General features: G+C 53.3%; 6 protein-coding genes across 6 annotated transcripts; 5 read left to right on the top strand and 1 right to left on the bottom strand.

Moving 5' to 3' along the window:
* Positions 1-344: 344 nt before the first annotated feature.
* CPAR01_08149 (Cse1) lies at positions 345-3,421 on the top strand (the record flags this gene model as incomplete). Its single annotated transcript, XM_060492418.1, has 4 exons — positions 345-414; positions 509-2,386; positions 2,434-2,737; positions 2,794-3,421. The coding sequence occupies 4 exons, from the start codon at positions 345-347 to the stop codon at positions 3,419-3,421; spliced, it is 2,880 nt and encodes a 959-aa protein (XP_060348788.1).
* A 2,776-nt stretch (positions 3,422-6,197) lies between these two features.
* On the bottom strand, positions 6,198-8,180 carry CPAR01_08148 (uncharacterized protein; the record flags this gene model as incomplete). The annotated part of the gene is made up of 2 exons (XM_060492417.1): positions 6,198-8,030; positions 8,109-8,180. 2 exons carry the CDS (start codon positions 8,178-8,180, stop codon positions 6,198-6,200), a joined length of 1,905 nt encoding a protein of 634 aa, XP_060348787.1.
* A 2,359-nt stretch (positions 8,181-10,539) lies between these two features.
* Positions 10,540-10,806, top strand: CPAR01_08147 (uncharacterized protein; the record flags this gene model as incomplete). The annotated part of the gene is made up of 1 exon (XM_060492416.1): positions 10,540-10,806. The coding sequence occupies one exon, from the start codon at positions 10,540-10,542 to the stop codon at positions 10,804-10,806; it is 267 nt and encodes an 88-aa protein (XP_060348786.1).
* A 125-nt stretch (positions 10,807-10,931) lies between these two features.
* Positions 10,932-11,428, top strand: CPAR01_08146 (uncharacterized protein; the record flags this gene model as incomplete). The annotated part of the gene is made up of 2 exons (XM_060492415.1): positions 10,932-11,176; positions 11,221-11,428. 2 exons carry the CDS (start codon positions 10,932-10,934, stop codon positions 11,426-11,428), a joined length of 453 nt encoding a protein of 150 aa, XP_060348785.1.
* A 699-nt stretch (positions 11,429-12,127) lies between these two features.
* CPAR01_08145 (uncharacterized protein) lies at positions 12,128-12,777 on the top strand (the record flags this gene model as incomplete). Its single annotated transcript, XM_060492414.1, has 2 exons — positions 12,128-12,496; positions 12,544-12,777. 2 exons carry the CDS (start codon positions 12,128-12,130, stop codon positions 12,775-12,777), a joined length of 603 nt encoding a protein of 200 aa, XP_060348784.1.
* Positions 12,778-18,821: 6,044 nt separating this feature from the next.
* On the top strand, positions 18,822-20,332 carry CPAR01_08144 (uncharacterized protein; the record flags this gene model as incomplete). Its single annotated transcript, XM_060492413.1, has 8 exons — positions 18,822-18,984; positions 19,055-19,067; positions 19,119-19,151; positions 19,215-19,276; positions 19,335-19,500; positions 19,590-19,992; positions 20,112-20,180; positions 20,252-20,332. The coding sequence occupies 8 exons, from the start codon at positions 18,822-18,824 to the stop codon at positions 20,330-20,332; spliced, it is 990 nt and encodes a 329-aa protein (XP_060348783.1).
* Positions 20,333-20,588: the final 256 nt, after the last annotated feature.

Raw genomic sequence — 20,588 nt, 5'->3', positions numbered from 1 at the left:
AAGGTACCTCGGGTGCCAAGGTGTTTGCCTACCTATACGTACCTTACAGGCAGACTGTAGGTACCTCTCCCTGCAGTTTTTCCGACAAAGCTCCCGGTCTCCTTTGGCTGGCGCTTGTCAGTGTCTGTCATTGTCAACAGCCAATGATGGAAAGCGCCCCACAGCACCTTCCATCTCTTTTCCACAAGGTCAGCTAAGGTACGGTACAAGGCAGCCTCGTCCCCCACAGCAACACTCCCCCCATCCCAAAAAGTTCAGCGCAGGCAAAAGAAGCCATCACTACAACAAGTTTCCACCGCCACTCCTCAACCACACATTCTCCCGACGTTGCGAACTCTGTCAAGATGGCCTCCCAAATGGGCACCATTGCCCAGCTGCTGGATGCTACTTTAGATCCCAGCACTCACAGAAAAGGTACCACCACCGCCCTCCCATTGCTGTTGCCGTTGCCGTTGCCTCGTACCCCGCCAACCTTGTTTGTATGCTAATAAACAAACGTGAAAAACAGCCGAGCAAGCCCTCAAGGCAGAGGCAGCCAAGCCGCAATACTCTCTCAACCTCCTCAACATTGTCGCTTCAGATTCTCTTCCTCTCAAGACCCGGCTAGCCGCCGCCTTGGCCTTCAAGAACTTCATCCGCTCCAACTGGGTCGATGCCGATGGCAACTACAAGCTCCCCGCCGATGAGGTGAACACCATCAAGTCTCAGCTCATCGGGCTGATGATTTCTTGCCCACCAACCATCCAGACCCAGCTCGGCGATGCTATCAGCATCATTGCCGATTCAGATTTCTGGGAGCGTTGGCAAACACTGACCCAAGAGCTCGTCGAGAGATTTTCCCCCGTCGATCCCAAGGTCAACATTGGTGTCCTCGAAGTCGCCCACTCCATTTTCGTCCGCTGGCGTCCTCTCTTCAGAACAGACGAGCTATACACTGAGATCAATCACGTCATCAGCACATTTGCGCAACCCTTTGTGCAGCTGCTTGTCCAGACCGATGAGCAAATCACAAAGAACGCCCAGAACAAGGATGTCCTCAAGAGCTGGTTCGAGTCTCTGAGCCTCATGATCAAGATCTTTTACGACCTGTCGTCCCACGACATGCCCCCCATTTTCGAGGAGCACCTGGCGTCCATCTCAGAACTGTTGCACAAGTACCTTACATACACGAACCCGATCCTGGAGACCGACGACGATACCGAAGCTAGCGTCATCGATACCGTCAAGGCCGATATCTGCGAGGCTCTGGAGCTCTACACACTCAAGTACGACGAGGACTTTGGAAAATACACGGAGCCCTTCATCACCAATGCCTGGAATCTGCTCTCCAGCACAGGCTCCGAGACCAAGTACGACCTTTTGGTCAGCAAGGCTTTGCACTTCCTGACCGCTGTCGCCGGCACTTCGCAGCACTCGGGTGTCTTTGCGGACGAGAACGTTCTGGGCCAGGTGGTCGAAAAGGTCATCCTGCCCAACGTTGCCCTGCGCGAGTCTGATTTGGAGCTGTTCGAGGATGAGCCGATCGAGTACATCCGCAGGGATTTGGAGGGCTCAGACACCGACTCGAGACGCCGATCCGCGACCGACTTCCTGAGAAGACTTCAGGAAAAGTACGAGCAACTCGTCACCGGTGTCGTCTACAAGTACATCAACCACTACTTGGAGCAGGGTAAATCCGACTGGAAGGCAAAGGATACGGCGGTGTACCTCTTCATCTCCATCGCGGCCAAGGGATCTGTTACCGCCGCTCAGGGTGTCAAGACGGTCAATTCATTGGTCAACGTCGTGGACTTTTTTGAACAGCATATTGCTGCGGATCTGATGGCCAGCGGAGGTGTTGAGCCCATCTCCAAGGTCGACGCTATCAAGTACCTGCACACATTCCGCAGCCAACTGACAAAAGAGCAATGGAAGCTGGCGTTCCCGCCCCTCATTCAGAACCTGGCGTCAGACAACTACGTGGTCTACTCATATGCTGCGATTGCGGTCGAGCGTCTGCTCTTCCTGTCGGACGACTCGGGCAAGGTCATGTTCCCCCGCGAAGACATCCAGCCGTTCGCCAAGGACTTGCTTGAGCATCTGTTCAAGCTGATTGAGAAGGAGAAGACCCCTGCCAAGCTGCAGGAGAACGAGTTCTTGATGAGATGTGTTATGAGAATTCTCATTGTGCTGAAGGACGGTGCCGCGCCGCTGGTTGAGGGTGTCCTGACACACTTGGTTGCCATCACAAACATGATCAAGCAGAACCCTAGCAACCCGCGCTTCTACTACTACCACTTCGAGGCCCTTGGTGCTCTCGTCAGATATACCTCATCCACGCACGCTGCGCTTTTCAACCAGAAGCTTTGGGAGCCATTCAACCAGATCTTGGTTGAGGACGTTACCGGTATGTTGACCAGTGACACAAAAATGACTTGGCTAACGATGGCACAGAGTTCCTGCAGTACATTTTCCAGATTCTGGCCCAGCTCTTGGAGTCAAGCCCTCCGGATGCAGTCTCGGACAACTACAAGGCTTTCCTGTCCCCGCTGCTCGAACCGGCTCTGTGGGACACTAAAGGCAACGTCCCAGCCTGCACCAGACTTTTGTCGTCCATCATCCCGGCAACTTCCGCTTTCATTGTCTCCGAGAACAAGTTGGAGCAGATCCTCGGCATCTTCCAGCGTCTCCTCGCTGTCAAAAAGTACCAGTTGTACGCATTTGACATCTTGGAGGCAGTCGTCAAGTCATTCGAGCCGTATGTCAATCCCTTGCCAACAGACCTTTTGAAAGTTCCATACTAACTACACTCAGTGGGGTTACTGATCAGTACTTTGGTACTATCCTGAACCTGCTGTTCGCCAAGCTGCAGGGCAGCCCGCCGGATTCGCTCAAGCTTCGCTTCGCTCGATTCTTCCACCTCGTGGCGTCCCGAGTTGAGGCTGGTTTCGGTGCTGATTACTTCATGAAGCACGCTGAGAAGATTCAGGAGGGCATCTTCGCCAAGGTCTACCCCCCATTTGTCTTGGCCGAGACGGAAAAGCTTGCACGACCTGTCGACCGTAAGCTCGCAGTAGTCAGTCTTACCAAGACTCTCTGCGAGTCGCAGGCCTTTGCGCAGAAGTTCGCCAAGGGCTGGGCCAATACATGCAGGATTCTTCTTGCTCTTCTGGTCAACCCTCCCGTGGTGTCGGCCGGTCTGGGTGACGAGCTCATTAACGAAGCTGACGTTGATGATATCGGTTTCGGCCTGTCCTACACTGCTCTCAACACCTGCCGGCCGATCGCGCGTGACGACTACCCAGAGGTCACGGCGGTGGCTCCCTGGGTCAGCGCGTACATCAGCTCCGCGAACCAGCGTCACAACGGCGCGATTGTCAACTTTGTCAACACACGTCTCACACCAGAGCAGCAGCAAGCACTGCAACAGTACTTGCAATAGGAGATGCTACCAGGCGGTGGATTGGGGTTGCTGGACGATTATGCGTGGTCCACGGCCCAAAGGCGGAGACTCCAATAGGAGGAATACGTGAATGAGTGCGGATGATGCCAAAAAGAAAAAAAAAAAAAAAGACGCAGGAAAGAAGCGTTGAAAAGACACAGTGGGAAGGTGGGAAGGGAAGAATTCACCCAGACCGGAGACTGGGACACGGCTAGGCGTATGCGGTGGAAGAAATATCATGAGCAAACACTCGATTCAGGCTTGCTGGATGATTAGCATTGGGTGACAAGCGTCGTCCCCCTTTTTCGAGTATCGAGGACTAGAAAAGCAAAAAAGCATTTTCCGTTTCTAATGTTTCTGGCTGATCGCTGATGATTCTTCAACTCGTGTTTGCAACTTCGCAATGCACTTACCCGACTTAAGTCTCAAATGATTAGAGGTTATTGATACCCATAAAGAACAGACCTGCCGGCGCCGACCGCCGCAGGCTCCGCAGTTCCACACCGCTCCGGCTCGATCGTCCCGACTGGGGGGAGGGAAGCGTATGTATCCGTAGGTGGTAGGCTCGCATTCAATCCACAGAAAAGAACCCCCCCCCCCCTTCTACCCGGTCCGGTCCAGGGCAAGACTCAGTTGAACGACTTACGTACCCCCCTAGTACCCTCTCGTGACCCCCTTGCCTCCCCTTCCCCCCATCGTTCTTGCAGTGTAACTCCCGGGCGGTGCCGTGTTGCTTGCAATCTGCCATTATTCCCGGCTGTGGAGAAAGAAGAAGGGACGCGGAAAGAATTACCACCACCACCACCCCTTGCTCGCGTCTTATGTAGTATACGGTGGGCGGAACGGTGGATGATGATGAAATGTCTTGGGTGTCGAGACAGCGTCGCAACTCCCGAGATTCACTCGCAGAAACCAATGAGCCTAGGCCAACGCGTGGTCCACTCTCTTGCTGGCACAGTAGGTAGACAGGCCGGCTCCCTGTTTCCGTCATCGGCGCCGCCGATTTGGTCGTTAAACTCTGTTAAACACGAGGGTTTACTCTACTATAGCAATCTATCCGTAAGATAGTTGCGTATACCGTATAGTGCCGTATAGTCCTTCTGGAAGGACTAGAAAAACTGTATGCTCCACAAGCAACGGAAGTTCCAGAAGGAAAAAAGGGGGTCCGGGAGCGGCAGAAGAACGCAAAGAAAGAAAAAAGCTCGGGCGCGCCCGAGGTCCGTTTGTCCTTGCCTTCCAATATGCCGTGTAAGTTTTTGTTGGCAGGCAGATGTAGTTGTGGAGAAAACTACTTGGATGTTGAATAAGTAGCAGGAGAAGAAGAAAAGGTTCTTCAGCGACTATCCGTATTCCGTACAAGGTCAAATTCACCGACATTGGTCCTTTCGACTGATTTCATCCCGCCCCTGGTTCCTCTTCCCAGGGCTCCTGGCCTGCGATGCCACAGGTCAGCAAATGGGGTGGTAGTGGCGACTGGAACTACGGATACTGCTTACCCTGATTTTTCTCCGCCCTCTCTCTCGTCGGAAACAAGGCCTTACTGCGTAGAGACACAGAGTCAGAGGCCTGTAAAAGGAGGTTTTCGTCTCCACGGGGGTGTTGAACTCCACGTACCTTTTTCCTTTCCCTTCTAGGATTCCAGATCCTCTCCGAAGTGGGGGGCTTGCCGAGCCCGTTGAGAAAGACTGGGGTGTCCCGACCCACTGATTGTGTTTGCCGGGGGGTGGGAGTGTTCGCCCGGCAGAGTACAGACGAATACCCAATGAAAAGGACCCTGTTTTTCTCTGTCATGACGATATGGGACCCCTGGGTGGACGAGGTTGTTCTGCTGTGGCACTGTGGACACTGGGAAGACCGCAAACATGGTGGGAATAAGGAAGGCGACGACGCCGATCTCGCGGGAATCGCCCGTGGACGTCGCAAGCTAGAAAATGAGATGAACAGTGCCACAATGGGCGGGGACTTCATGACTGTCAGAACGTCAGTGAGGCTGTTTGACCGCTGCTTCAATCTCCCTTCAGTGGGTGAAGACTGGGTGTTGTTGACTCGTTGTGGAGGATGAGAGTTTTTTTCTATCTTGGGGGGAAAAGAAGCCAACGCCAAGAGAACAGCGACAGTAAGAGGAATAAGTTATGAAATGTTTCAAATGCTTTTCATAGATTGGTATGTCATCCACCCTCGTCAACTTTGTACTACAACATTTCTATATGTCCATCTGAACGTAAATTGCGTTGAGAAATAAAAGTCAGGAACTCGTAGGTAGCGTCCTGCAAAATATGTGGTACCCGCCTCGTCAGACAACGGACGACAAAACTGGCCATATACATAAGAAAGGGCAGGACGCAACGTGGTATGACCGACATATTGCTTGCCTAGTGAGTGCCTTGATGTACCGAAGGGACTCTGTCGACTCCGCTAGGCCTCGAGTCTCTGACGTCGAGGTGCTGCTTCCTTTGATGAATGCCTCCCTCCTCGAAATGATGCTGTGAACTTCCAACTGGGAAATCAACGCGTAGAGAATAAGAACGAATATCAAACGCCAGGTCCGTGTTCTGTGAACCCCGATCATAAGTCGTTATTAGATGCAAACAATGGTATCGTCAGATCAAAAATCGTACAACATATAGCAACTATGCTGTGGCGTGAGTTGGGTATAAGTTTGAGCTGTTGGTTGTGGTTTGGTGAAAGGATAATGGTATGGGTTCTATCCGGCCGGAGTGGACAATAGTAAAGAGGGTAGGTAATCATGGCGATTGGCAGGCGGTAGTAATTCGGATCAAATCATACCGCCCTCGGTGAAGCCGATGCTGTTTCGCCATCCACAGCGCCGTTCTTGCTCATCTCTCTCGAGGTCTCGAGGTCGCGGAGGAACGCCCCTAGCGTTCAAAGTACCTTTGGGTACCTGAGATGGACTTGGGTCGAACTCGCTGCTGCCGCAACTGCTCCCGCCGCTGGTGTTGGTCTGGACGAGAAGTAAGCTGCTGGTGCTCGAGAGACGCTTGGTGAACTCGCTGAAGCTAAGTCGCTTGGCGCTGGAGCCGGACGCCCGCTTTTCCCCGTTGGTTCGGAAGTTGGCATCATCGGATGTCTTACCGGATGAAGAGGTTGGCACATCGAGCCTCTCTTGGCCCATGGGCTGAGTTTGGCTGTACGTCCTTTGCGTCACACCCGGCCGCATCCTGGAATGCGCCGTGTGTGGCCGCGCAGGAGCCTGCAGGGGAACACTGAAGTTGGCAGGCGGGCTCCTCATCACGGGCGAGCGAGGTGACATGGCTTCCTCTTGGCGACTGGCGAGATATTCGAGGGCGCGTTGGGCATTGGGCGCGATCAAGGTTTGGCGATTGCCACTGGCATCCGCCTCGTGTGCATATTCGTCATGCTCGTCGTCGTCTTCATCTTCCTCGTCGTCATCAGCCTCCTCTTCGGATGAGTCCTCATCGACATCGAATGCGCTGAGCATCGCAATCTTCTCGGCATGTGCTTCTTTCACCTGTTGGCGCATTTTCTCGTCGGCCTCCCGCATCAATGCATCGAATCGAGCCAGCGATGTGAGCTTCTCTTCACCCGGAGTCTCGAGTTCGGAGCCAGGGATGCAGCGCAATTGGAAAGCACGGTCGAGGATCGTCTCTCGCTGGTTCGGTGGTGAACTAGAATCGGCACCGGGAAAAGGTTGGGCACCTCCTGAGCTGACGCTGCCTCGACCGCGGATTGGTGAGCTGATGGTAGATGAACGTCCTTGTGCCGCTGTCCATCCCTCAATCAATTCGCTCCGTTGATAGTCGCTCATAGACATCGTTGTGACAGGCGAGGGGATGTCGCTGGGGAGAACAGTAGTGTATTTGTTGGGGTCTGGGATGGTGAAGCCCATATGAGCAGGATGGGTAGTACTTGTCGGTGACGAGACATCACTGCGCTTAGAACGCAGACTCGGAGAATCGGAGCTGAATGTGATGGGTCGGTCTCGGCTTGAGTATGTCTGCGTCGAGTTCTTGTGTTGCAGGGTGCCACGGGGATTCGGGTTCCCACTCGGAGGGCGAGGGAAATAATCGACATCTCGAGAACGCTGCTGGGCGAAGGGGTTGGTGAAACAGGGAGAAGCCGGGCTTTCTGGGCTCATGGGAAGTTTTCTCGAAATAATAAACCGGGCCCATTCGTGTAGACTAATATGATGGTCGTCGGGGGGCGTTCGAAACCAGAGCGTAGTCGCAGTGGACTCTTTGCTCGAGATGAGGCCAGCAGCCCTACTGGAACGGCGTTTCTTCTCCTTGTCGTTGATGGTGATAACGAGAGTGGGCAGAACGGGGCCCTGCTTGCGATGGGCGAGCATCTGCACCTGACAGTCTATGACAGAGCTGACGGGGTATTGGTAGGAGGGCTCCCAGTCGTCCTGCAAGTTCAGGTGGCTTAGGTTTGGGCCAGAGAACTCCGTCATGTTGAGCCTTACCTTTGACTTGAAGATGGAGATGTAGTAGTCGTCGTTGCCAGGGGTCCGCGGCTGGGATCTGGTGCCGGTCCCGTTCGAGCGGGTTGAAGCGGCATTTTGAGGGAAAGTCGGACTGGTGACGGCTTCTCTGTAGACACTACGGCCTCCCACAACAACATATCGTGGCTAGAAAGAAGAAGCAAAATGTCAGAGACAAAATTCTTGGACGGCAATATTGCAGAGAGTTCGAACGCAATTCCATACCTTCCAGATGGCGCGCCCCAAGATCTGGCCCCGATCAGGGGGTATCAAGAGAACTCCCTCGCAAGTTTCCATGGCTGATGGAAGAGGTTAAGACAAGGGTTGTGACTAGTAAGGCGTATCCAGGCACCGTCGTTGCTCCAAAGAGGAACTCGAAAGGTCTCCAAGGTATCAGGTTGAGGATTAAAAAAGCATGCTTAATGTTGAAAGCAGGCGTCGGCGGTGGAGGACTGGATGCAGTCTAAACGAGGGTTGACGACGGTTGCGCTGTGCATGCAGCAGAAGAAAAGGTCGGATCGAGGACGGACAGGTTTACAGGGTCCAGATGGGGATTCGGTATCTCGGGTCTGCACAAAGGGACCAGTGAGTTGTTCCCATGGATGTCTCTGGATCCAGCGCCCCTGACCTGCGCGAAGAATAAACAACGATTTGTGTTGAAGCAGAGGTTGGGCCGGCTTGGGAGAGGAAGAAGAAGAAATGAGGCGCGATGGCGGAGGAAAGTAGAGAAAGAGGTGTAAGGTATGTGTGTGTGTGAAGTAGGTAAGTGGTGGTGGTAGACTGGTAGTAGTGTGGTCGTGGTGGATGGGGGCCGCCAATAATGGAGGAGGGGAGGGGGGTGAGGTGGTGAAGGGGACGGGAATCCGTTACTAAGGTAAGTGCAAGGCCAAGGCGAGCCGCGAAGGCGGTCTGCAGGAGATTGAGGGAGGGGGTACAAGCTCCAGGGACGGAGCCAGCGAACAATGGCATGAAGAGAGGCAGACTGGATTGCTGGTGCGGAGGGTAGCACTTCTCTTCGTTTAAAATTGTAGTCATTAACGGCGAATGAAGCGGATGAGATGTTGGGGGTGTGGGTAAGGACGAGCTGGGAATGATTACGATTCCACGCTGAAGACGGGAGATACTGCGAGGGCCAGTCCACAACCCGCAGTGACATGGAGCCAGAGAGGAGACAAATGATGGGGACTGACTGAAGGAAGGGAGGCAGAACGGACGACAAGGTACTATGAGTCTAGGAGAATAACCTACGGAGTACATACGCAGTGCGCAGTATGAGAATGGAGCAAAAGAAGCAGAAGCAGAAGCAGAAGCAGAAGCAGAAGCAGAAGAGTACCTTACTACGTAGAGGTAAGTGGAGGCTATACGGAGACCAGGCCTTACCGCACCGTCCTGGAGCGGTCCGTACTATGCGGTAGGCGAAATTAAGCAAGACCAAGCAAGGTCCAAGACCCAAGGCGCGAAGACTTGACGGGAAGGACTGGACTGGAATCACTGGGACTGGATCGGGGGTGAAATGTTGGAATGGTGGATATACGCATCTGCCTCGCACGTGTATTTCAAATGTAGCGTAGCAAACGCTTTTTTACTTCTATGTCGCCACCTCCTTCCCTACGCAGTAGCGACATAGATATCTCTCGCTCTCTTTTGTCACATTTCCACGTCTTCTTTGTTGGCTCTGACTGCAGAACCCCCTTCCAACGCAGAGGTACGGACGTAGATAGACGCATTCATAGTTACGTACATATGTCATATTTGTAGGCAAAGGTACGGAGTGGAATAGGAGAAAATACACTACCGAACCAGGTACTTTTATTGCGTGGAACGACACAAGGTCAAGGGATGGATACCTTGAGAAATACTCGCTGCTTGTCACTGCCCGCTCTTGAGGTACACTCGATACGTACCGGCGCTGGTCGCGGTTGGGATGTCAAGGACAGGGTGCTCCCCGCCGGGGGGGGGCCAAGGAGGAAGGCAAGGAAGAAGAAAAAATGAAAATTAAATCGGGTCCCTGCCGTGCCTGCCCTGTGTGCCTGTGCCTGTGTCGACTGTTCAGTGCCCTGTGGTCTTGCCGTCCAGTCTTGGAAGGGGAAAAGAATGGAAGGAACGAACGGTACCTGCGCAAAGCAACGACGGCAAGTGCAACCCGCAAGTACCGGGTTCAGGGTAGGACCATTGGAGCAGGGACGGGGATGTCCCTGACCCGTCCTTCTTCGAGACCGCTTTGCATCTTGGGGGCACTTCCACTGGCATCTTATCTCATCCAATGACACGCTGCTATCGAAACCAGATGGGTTCGAGAGTGGATACCACCTTACCACGGTACGTATCGCTGTCATTGACTCTACTGCGTAGGTACTCCGTATGGAATCTTTTCTCTCTCCAGACAGACCTCACCTTATTCTGAGACCATCTTGGGACGCATCCTCTTCCAACTGACTTGCATCACAGTACGTATACAGTCACTGTGCATCATGCTCATGGCAGCACACACATGGAGAGACTCGGTCTTGGAGCCAGCGGCGTAGACGACTGCGTCTCTCTCTCCCTCTCCCAAAACCATGCCGTGCATTCAAATCTCTAGGCGCACCATCTACATGAGATACCTCCCTACCTCTCCTCGGAAGCCCCTGGACCAAAAGAGAAAGAGTCCGGAGTGATGCAATTCGAAGAAGCGGAAACGCGGAAACACGGAGATAAGGCAATAGGAGAAGAAGAACAAGAACGAGAAGAACGAGAAGAAGAGAGCCACGCCACACACGGCAGAAGCGCTGTCAGATGGATGAGCCCTGGCTACCTCGACGGTCATGTTCCATCGCCACGGAGACTATTCGTACGCATACAGGGCATCAGCAGACTACTGGCTACGAATGCAATTCTACAGCCAGAGTCGCTCCACCACGAGACTGCGTCGTCCACATCGTGACGCTTCCACTGTCAGGAACCGAGGGGCGCCGAGACGCGAGAGGACCTCTTACTGCGCAGTAGAGGGGCAGAAACACTCGAAGACTTCTATCGCTAAAAGAGAAACACATTAGCCCTCTTCTAGCCATGCTGGCCCTGGCTCACCCTCTCTCATCCCTGCTATGCCCCTGCAGCGGCCCCGGTCCAGCTGCGAGCTCTGGTTATTTCCTCCGTCCACTACCCACTTCTCCCCTGCCTGTCATTCCCGTCAAACCCTCTCGACTTCTCCAGGACACACACACACACACACACACACACACACACACACACACACACACACACACGCAACCAATGCCGCAATTCCAGGGAGAAACATTCCTGTGGCCTACGCAGTACTGACTACGAATACCTTACTCACATACTGTATGGGATATAGACACCAAGAGCTTGACTGCTTTCAGATGACGCTGGCGCCGTTTCGACTCCATCGCCGTTTGCAGACATCCTCACTGGCTTTTATTCCATCCGCCCGAAGCCGTGTCTCTGACTATCCTCTAGCGCCTCTTCTACCGTCCGCTTCTTTGATGTCCTCGTCGGCTTTCGTTGTCAACTCATACGCCATCCGCACTTTCCCATCAGATTGAATCGACTTGAGACGGCATCGCATTTCATCCTATCAGCCACCGCTTCTCCACCTCAACTGCCTAGCTGACTTTGCGGCGTCATCGGTCGAGCCGTTTGTTTCCCCAAAAACTCCAACACCAAGACCAGTAGGAACCGGCTATCGTCCCGGCTCCGGTTGTTGGCGGCAGTCAGCGTTGTACAGTTTCAGGCCGTCTCCCCAAAGAGTCAGAACATGGTGAGCAAGACAACAATGGAGGACGCCATCTCGGGAGCCGGATCGTAGCCTGTGTCATACATGGCTGTGTGTGGCATGTCATTGCAACTTCACATTACCCACCTCCATCTTGGACGCCTAACCCGGAGGGAGCTCATCAATCACCGCTGCTCTGGTACCGAGCGCATTCCTGCACCACTTCGGAAACACTTCGTACTCCATACACGGTGCCACGGGCTGGTTTTCTTCTCAACGACACGCCAGCCACTATTATACCCTTCACATGCTTCATGCGTGCCATTTCCATACAACGTCCTATGTTGGTTCGCAAATCGCATCACATCAGCCAGAAAACAGCCACCGTCGTTCCTGACTCTTGCGACTCTGCACTAGTCCTGCTCATGTGCCGTTCCGAGCCTTTAATGCGACACAACACCGCTTGCTGGCCTTGCTCTGCGGCTGCTCCTGCCGACAACGACAGGGGAGACAAGAGAGGCGAACAAAAATGGCCGCCGGAGACTTTTCGTCACTTGACGCAGACGTACGGATACGGATACCTGTAATTCCAGTCTCCAGCTTGAAGTCGTTGTCAGTGAGACGGATCTCGAACGCGTCGGTCGATGAGAATCTCCATACCTCTTCCCCCACCGCTACTTTAAGAGACATCAGCATCAGACCATATCTTGTAAACCAAGAACTGTCCCCTCTCTCGTCACTTTTTCGACCGCCGCAGCATCCGTGGAGCATACTGGTACGCCGCGCACTTTGTCTCCTACGACGCCGCGGAGCGGATCTCAGGGACCGAACCTTCCACCTTGCTCCCCACTCGTTCTCATCCGCACAGGTGTCCAAGCTTTTTTATCGCCGCCTCAGTGTACGCAGTATGCAGCATCCAAGTCTGGTCTGGTCTAATTAGTCCAGCGACATATCAGATCTAATTGTCTTGAACCTGCAGTTGGGCGGGCGGGCGGGCGCACTCAAATATGCAGCACATGCAGGCCTCGCATGGCATGGCATCGCGTTGCATCGCATCAACCATCAACGCTAATAAAGGGACCCAAGCCAATGCCCATGTGGCCTCTCCAACATGAAGCCAGTGAGGCCGCACTCATCTCGCATCGCACGCCCGACTGGCTAGTCGCCGTCATAGATTAGTCCTGAATTACAGGCTCCCACAGGTACCTAGACAGCTCTAGTTGGAATTCCATCATGGCCACTCGAAGCCCTCCAAGCCCTCCAAGCCCTCCTGTCTCCGCCACCTCGCCAACCTCTCCGCCATGATGCTGCACCGTTGCGGAGATCTCAATGCATGCAGCACACCATGGCCTCCGAGGGATCCATCAACCTGTCTACTGTGCCTTGCCTTTCCATGCGCGCCTCCTGGACTAGACGGTCTAGTCTACACAGTAGACCGGCCTGCGCCGCTCGTCCCTAGTCAAAACTGGCCTGTCGGGCAAATACTAGCTGGTCATGTGCGGGAATTGGGCCAGGGCTCTTGACACTCAGCCGTCCAAGATGGTGTCGACTTGCTTGCTTTGCTGCAGAAGTTCCGGCAATCAGCTACGGGCGATGTCCTACTTTGGACAGGCCAGTGCAGCCGACATCCCGCTTCAGCTCGTTGCTCCCGAATAACGCAGTCCTATCTACCATTTTGAGCATCAGCGCGCCGCTGCCCTCTCCCACTTTTACAATGCCCCTGGCCGTCGGCAGTCGAACCGATTTCGATTAAGGTGTCTCCGTGCAAGCCCGGCACCTTGGACGTATGGATTGCACCGACCATCTGGTCAGTGTCCTGCTTGGGTTTCTCGGCTTACATCTGTGCTAGAGAAGATTTTGCCTGCCGCCGCACCCAACGACATCCAAGTTTGTACCGACACGTCTCGTTCCCTACGGATATGCATCCCCCGCGTTCAAAAAGAAAACGAAGGCAGTGCCAGCGTGCCGCTTGAAGACGTAACGCTTATGACAGATCAAACGCACGCAATATCTCTGAACCACCTAACGTATGCGCCCCTGGCTCAACGTCGCCAATCTTGCAGGGCACTCAGGAGCGGAAGCGGCCAGGATCAGGGTTGACCACACAGAAGACGGATTCAAGGAGCGGACAAAGCACCCCAATCCGGGGCCGAACAATGGGTCTGTTATCGACGGCCTCTCATCTCTCATCTCGCTGACGCTGGAGCATTAGAGCATTCAGTTCAGCCCCCATCAGAGACTGCATCGTCATCAGCCATCGTCCCCTTACGCCGCAAGCGCTGCTATCAGCTCCTAAACCCAGATTGAACTACTCGCCCGAGCTCTGCGCTCGCCACTGTGTTTCCGTCTGGCCGATCAAGCCAACCGCTTTATGTCTCGGGTGGGGTCTTTGCACAGCTTGTTCAGCTTACCAAGTACGGCCGGCCCGGGATAACGTCCGCCGCCGAACCCCGGCGATATCGCCGTAGTCCTTAGTCCGCTCCGAGTGGTACAAAATCATCATTTCTCACACTCTGCACGGATACTCCGTGGGGATACAGACATCCGTACGGACTCAGCACTCATACCTTGTTTTGCCAGGCTGTCAGACCATCCGTCAACCGACTTGACCTGGACCTCATGCGAGTACCGAGGCTCTAGCTTGATGGGCGCCCCGAAACAGCCTAGTTGGTTGGCAGCACGCAGGTGGCTTGCGTTTGAAAGGCGGTTGGTGCAGTGCAAAGACGATGCCCCTGATCCACCTCTGAGGAGCCTCTCCACATACTTTAACCCTCTTCGCTTGCTTTTTTCTCTTAGACCTAAGCAAGACTCGATCATCTTGGCCAGTTGTCAATCGCGTGGCACTGATGCGGGTTTAACGCCAGAAATGCCATCTTGGACATGACAGTCAGTCTTACTGTCTAATAGAAGGTCCCCGACATATCCACTCATACCCCGCCAAGGTCCAGATCAACATTGAGATTCTCGTGTGGCTTGCGATTTGCGCCAATAGCTTCGGTCAGTTAGGGACTTGAGTGCCTCGGACTCCCAGTTCAGCAGGCATATTTTACAGCTGCCTTCATAGCATAGGTGCGCAGTGAGATGTGCCAATAACGAGCCAGTGCTGGCACACTTTTACTCTCTCTCTCTCTCTCTCTCTCTCTCTCCTCGGCGGCAGATACAAACAGTGTCTTGCATCAGAGAGATGAATCCGTCTTCATATTCCGGATACAGCACCCGTCAGACCATAGACGGGATCGCTGAGTACTGTCCTACGTCCACAGTGTCTCACAAACCCTACGAAAGCGATCTGTAATACACTCTGACGCTGCGGACCGCACCCTTGCCAATGAGCACAAGCCGCCTTAGCACTAGCCACTTTGAAATAGTATTGGGGGCATCGTATTCTTTCGAATCGTGGAGAGACGGGGATATTGACTCGTACCTTGCGCTGAGGATCATGAAGAACTGGGGGGGACTTTCGCCTTTTGCTCATTATTTGAGCGGTCCGTTCCTGTGTGCACGCCCACGACGCCCTCCGAGGCAGGTCGACTGGATTCCAGATCACGGAAACTCCCATCATGGGATTCTCGCCCTGGGTGATCCCACAGCAGCTGGTCGCACTAGATGACATGTCTGAGACATGAGCTAGGGTCGTTACACCTCATCAAGCGGTGATGAGAAGCTATCCCAGCCATTTGGTTTGTATCCCTCCAAGGAAACAGGAAACGAGTCGTTGACCAAAGTTCTGTCTGGAGAATGCATCAGTCCGTAGGCCACGGCGAGAACTGGGATCGACAGGGTAGCGTCTCGAAAAAGCCCGTCCCTCGTTCCGACGTGCTAATTGATGATCCTCGTGCGGAGGGGCAACGTGGTGTAGCGGGTCAACAAGCTATATCCACCTCGAAGCGAGGACGATCGCGAGGTCTCGAGGTTACAGTCTCCTCCGACAAGTTAATTACGCACCCTCTCCACAGACCACGGCGACCACTGAGCTTCAGGCGCACCCTGCACGTAAGCTTACTCTCGTCACTACTCAGAACCCAGAAACCCGGAGTTGGCACTCTGTTGGGGGGGGTTGGCAAAAACCTGCTGCCTAAGTCGCAGTGTAAATGAGCGCCATGCAACACCGGCCCGATGGCGAGTCAGGATGGAGTGCGATTTCGGGAAACGTTGCACGCGGAATGTCTCGCTCAAGTGCTGGCGCTGGGAGTCGGCCGACCCGTACCAAGATCGAGAAAAAAGGCTTTACGGTTACGGAGCATGAGGTGACGCCCTTTTGAAATTTGGAGGATTCGACGTTGCACGAGGCTTGGCCCGACCGGTAGCATCTTTGCGAGGCGGCGGCTCCCAGAGTGCCGGATGCCAACAACGACAAGATGGGCTGGGTTCGGACATTGCTCCTTTGTTCACGTGGTGGCTGACAGCCCACGTCAACGTTTTCGAGGAGTTGATCAGGAGAACGAAGGCTTCCAGAAACATGTGAAGCCTTTCGGTGCCAATGGCTGAAAGGGAGCAACAGGTAAGAAGACGCGCAAGCGTGCTGCAGAACGGCCAGTGACATTCGTCTCATGTAAGTGGTTCTCGATCCGGCGCATATGGCTGCCTTCATTCACGACTGTGCCTGAGCTCTATACTGGTACCAGTCTCGCTATGAGGACGGGCACATTGATTGCCAGGCGCGAGGATACAGAGCTGATACTAGCGCCCTTTGTACGCAAAGGAGCCGACGCTTTCAAATCGGTCTTTCGGGGCCAAGGCAAGGCTTCCTGTTTGCAGTCCAACGGTTCTGGCAACGTGCTCACGAAGATGGCCCATTTCCTTCGATTCTGGTGCTACCATCCGATGGAGCCTTTGCAGCTGTGGAAAGGACTGGACGTACTCAAGGTGAAGACTATCCTCTCAGAGACTGCGCTCGCCCAGAAGCCGTCCGTGAATTCATAAACGTGATTTAGGGAGAAGGCAAACCGTAGGCGATCATGATTGTCATATGATATGCGTCGCTTTTGATGTCCTGGTGACGTAGCAGAGGGACCAGACGACATTTCTGTCTTATACCGATATGGACTATTCATCAGAGGCAGGCATACGGTCCTGTCATTGAGAAGTCTCTAGCAATGTGAACTGGTGCTCAGCGAAAGATTACATGCTCCTGGTCTGCTATATAAATAGATCCCTATTAAAGGCGGTTTACAGCTTCGGTAAGAGACCGCAGGATTGAACGTGTACGTTCTCTCGGGCCTGATGCACCGCTGTTGTAGTTGCAGTCTTAGTGCAGCGCCAGGCATTTCTCTTTGTTGGGTGTGGCTTATATCGGGCTAAGTGACTTCTTCTCAGTATTCCGTCCTGTCCAGGTGATCATACTGGATGGAATACTTGGATGTTGGAAGTGGCGGGCAAACACGAGAGGCGGCTGAGAGAGTTTCGCTTTAGGATGAAGCCTGCGAAGTTCCTCTTGGGTCTTGCGACTTAAATAGCTCGAACAGTTGACACTTGATGCGTCACCTCTATGAAGAAGACAATAGCGAAAGGAATGGTCCAGGCTCAAAATCCCTCCTCAGGTGAAGGCGGGACATACTGAGGACTACTTTGCCCTTTTATACTAACTCTCATATTGATACCAGTGGGCAGAGGCAGCCAGCTCCTGTATTACTGTGATGATGGAGAGCGGAGTAGAATCCGAAGGGATCACGAGCTTTGTCGTGGGCGTCATTTAGATCTCATGGGGTTCAGGTAGGGCTTCTGCCATTTGGTTTTGTATCTGGATAGTTTGCTTCGAACATGACGTGTTGATTTTGCAGAAAGTGCAGGACTATGATGAGAAAGTGATATGATGTTGGCTTTACGATCCGGAATAGCCGTTCTGCCGACGAGGCGGATAGAGGGGATGTTAATCAATTAGCCCCTGCGTCTTCTGGTTTAGTAATTGACTTTTCGAAATATGAGTTCATGTTTGACATTTCTGGCCAGAGAGATATACTTTGCCCAGTCGTGTCCAGGAACTGTGAAGACAAAATCGACGACTCAAAGTCACTGCCAACGCCACTATCGATTCGTTCCACTTGTAAGAGAGCACGACCGACTTGAATCAATCTGATCAACCGGGACCGGGCCGCCGTTTCTGTTCCCATGGTGTATTGTAGGTTGAGATGCCATCATTCGGATATAAAGAAGCATCGGGTTGTGATTCCACCCCATTTTCGAATTGTCCTCGGCCTCGGTGTTTCCATCGACATCAGGTCTCGTAATGCATCAAGTCCCGCTCGTGGAAACAATATGACATCTTCTCTACCTGCTCAACGTTGCCCAAAATGAATTACGTTTAGATGCTAAATTCGTGGTCAGACCTCTCGGACATACTCCGCCAACCGGCTAGCATTGGTCTCGTTCAGTCTGCTAGTTCAGGGAAGTCTTTGTGTTAGAACGTCAAAACGTCCACGTAGTTTCTGCTGGCTAAAGTGTGTTCATTCCGGCTCCAGAGTCAAAATGCCAGAATATCTCCTACTTAACCTGAGTGAGCTGTACCTAGTTAGCGGCAACGAACCACAACGTTTGCCTCGATTCAGGGTCCAACCTTGCATCAAGCGCACGTTTTCCCCCTATTGGAGTTCCAGCACGATTCCATTTCTGCACTATGCTCACCTTTTTCTCCTAGCGGATTTTCTTGTAAAGGTTTCTCTCAATTGGATGGGTTTACGGGATGCCGATTGCCATTATTCGTGGGCATGCATCAGCGTCGTCGCAATTAGCGGTGGTCCGATGCACGGGACGCACCGGATCGGCGCGCTTCCGGGGCGCGGTTTCGAGTCGGTGGGCTTTCTTGTTTTGGTACACCTGTTTGGCGGGTATGGCGGCAGTAAAGGAAGCGAATAGGGCAGATTCATGGCATTGAAGGGAATTTACGATGGGAGTCTCTGTCGATGTCGAAGGTTGATGGGATTTTTTTCTCTATTTGTTTGATGCGTTGATGCTTCACGTGAGTATAGTTTGGGTATTGCGGTATCCCACTCGTGGCTTTCAGGTTGCATTATAGCCTTTTCGAAACCTCCTTGATTGGAAGTTTGGTCGTTGTACTTACTCAGCCTATATTCGATTGTTCTATAACAGCGTTGGAAAGGTTGGGCGAGACTTTTTTACTCGCGAGTACACGCATCGTACTCCATCCAGCAACCGAGGCCGCGCCCCGAAGAACGCCCGCCCGCTCGCGGAAAAAAAGGACAGAGGTGTGATAGCCGCGCTTCGCAATGGCAGCACTGCTATCAACATCGGCGTTGAGACGCAGGCTGAGGACGGCCATCGACAACGACTCGCCCGGGAGGCGGCTATGGAGTTGGAGCGGGCCGAGTCAGGAGGCGGAAGAAAAGGTTGCCAAGCCGGCGGCTTCGCTGCTCTCGTGGGAGGAGTTACGTGAGTCAACTAGACTACCTTGTGAAAGTTTTCTTGCTTTGAGTTGAAGAGTTAACGCTCAAGTGTGTAGCTGAGTGGCAACAGTGAGTTTGTTTCCTCGTGGTATACTGGACCAAGCAACTGATTGAGTCAAGATGTGGGAGCGATCATATCAAGACCGGATATCGGTGAGTATGTCTGAATAAGGGTGATGTTTCCTTGATGAATTGTTCTAATGTTGGATGAGATAGACCAGCTTGTGGCTCCGTGGCAGGCTGTTTCGCCAGTTGGACCTATGCGCATAATGAGTCGGGTGAGTTGAAAGTACAGCATCAGGCTGGTAAAATATTACAATCTGATAGCGAGAACAGTCAACATCTACTCTCACGTGATAGGAGCCATAATCTTCGTTCTGCTGCCATTCTACGTCTTCAGCGATGGAATACCAGCCAGATGGAGCATCGCCTCAGCCGCAGACGTAGTCGTCTGTACAGCCTACGCTGTTGGGGTGACAACATGTTTCGTCCTTTCCACGGCGTAAGTTCACTTTCGTTATCAAATTCTCTAGTTTCGTCCTTTGTCTCCCGACATGTTCAGAGAGGTACAAAGCTGACCGCCCCCTCAAGCTTCCACACCCTCATGTCCCACAGCGAATCCATGTACCTCTCGGGCATCAAAGCCGACTTCCACGGCGTCCTCGCCCTAATGTGGTCCTCCGTCTTTCCCCTAGCGCACAACGTGTTCCCCTGCTCCCCGGCCACGCGGGACGCCTACGTCGGTCTGACGGGCCTGCTGGCCGCCCTCTGCGCCGCGGCGACTGCGAGGCCGGATCTGGGCGCCGTGGACTTGGGACACCACCGCGCCGCGTTGTTTGCTGCGTTTGGGCTCGCGGCGTTTGTGGCGCCTATCGGGCATGGGGTGGTGCTGGCTGCGGATGGTGGACGAGAGGTGTGGGATAAGGTTGGCGGGTGGTGGGTTTTGGGGACGGCGGGGTGGAATTGTGTTGCTGTTTTGGTGTATTGGGCCAAGGTGAGTTGTCATTGCTCTTGTGTTTACGTGACTTCTGACCTCGCGTTTCTTGCGGGGAGTGTGGTCGTTGAACTTGATGCGTGGGCTACGGGAGACTTTGCTAATCGTTCTTGGGTCAGTTTCCGGAGAGATGGTTCCCGAGGACGTTTGACTTACTTGGGGCCAGTCATCAGTTGATGCATATCTTCGTAGGTTGAGATCTTCTCCTTTGAAGTTGCTCAGGTATAATACCGCTCGAGAGACGTACTGATATTCTTAGGTTTTAACTGCTGCTCTTTCGTATGCAAAGGCCGTTGTGGTGGCTTTCGACTATAGACATGCGCAGGAGCTCGTGTGCTGAAGGTTGAGTTTCCGGCATATAGACATGCTGGACGGCTTGGAGAGACATACGAGAGAGCGAGCTGTCATCGAAGGGCGCTGTGCTAATCGAAGAGGAAGAGTCAAAGATATATACCATACTGTAGACTGACATCATACTTTGACGGTCAGATCGATCTATAGAAGAGCTCAGAATAAGACGAAGTCTAATTAGGAATCTATGTATCCAATAGAAATAATACTTCTAAAGATTTTACATCCAGTGGTACCTCTAAAAC

Source organism: Colletotrichum paranaense (assembly GCF_030867605.1).
Source record: "Colletotrichum paranaense strain IMI 384185 chromosome Unknown Scaffold_6.1, whole genome shotgun sequence".
NCBI lineage: Eukaryota > Fungi > Ascomycota > Sordariomycetes > Glomerellales > Glomerellaceae > Colletotrichum > Colletotrichum paranaense.
Note: the sequence above shows the minus strand (reverse complement) of the source record. Positions and strands in the feature narration are given on the sequence as shown.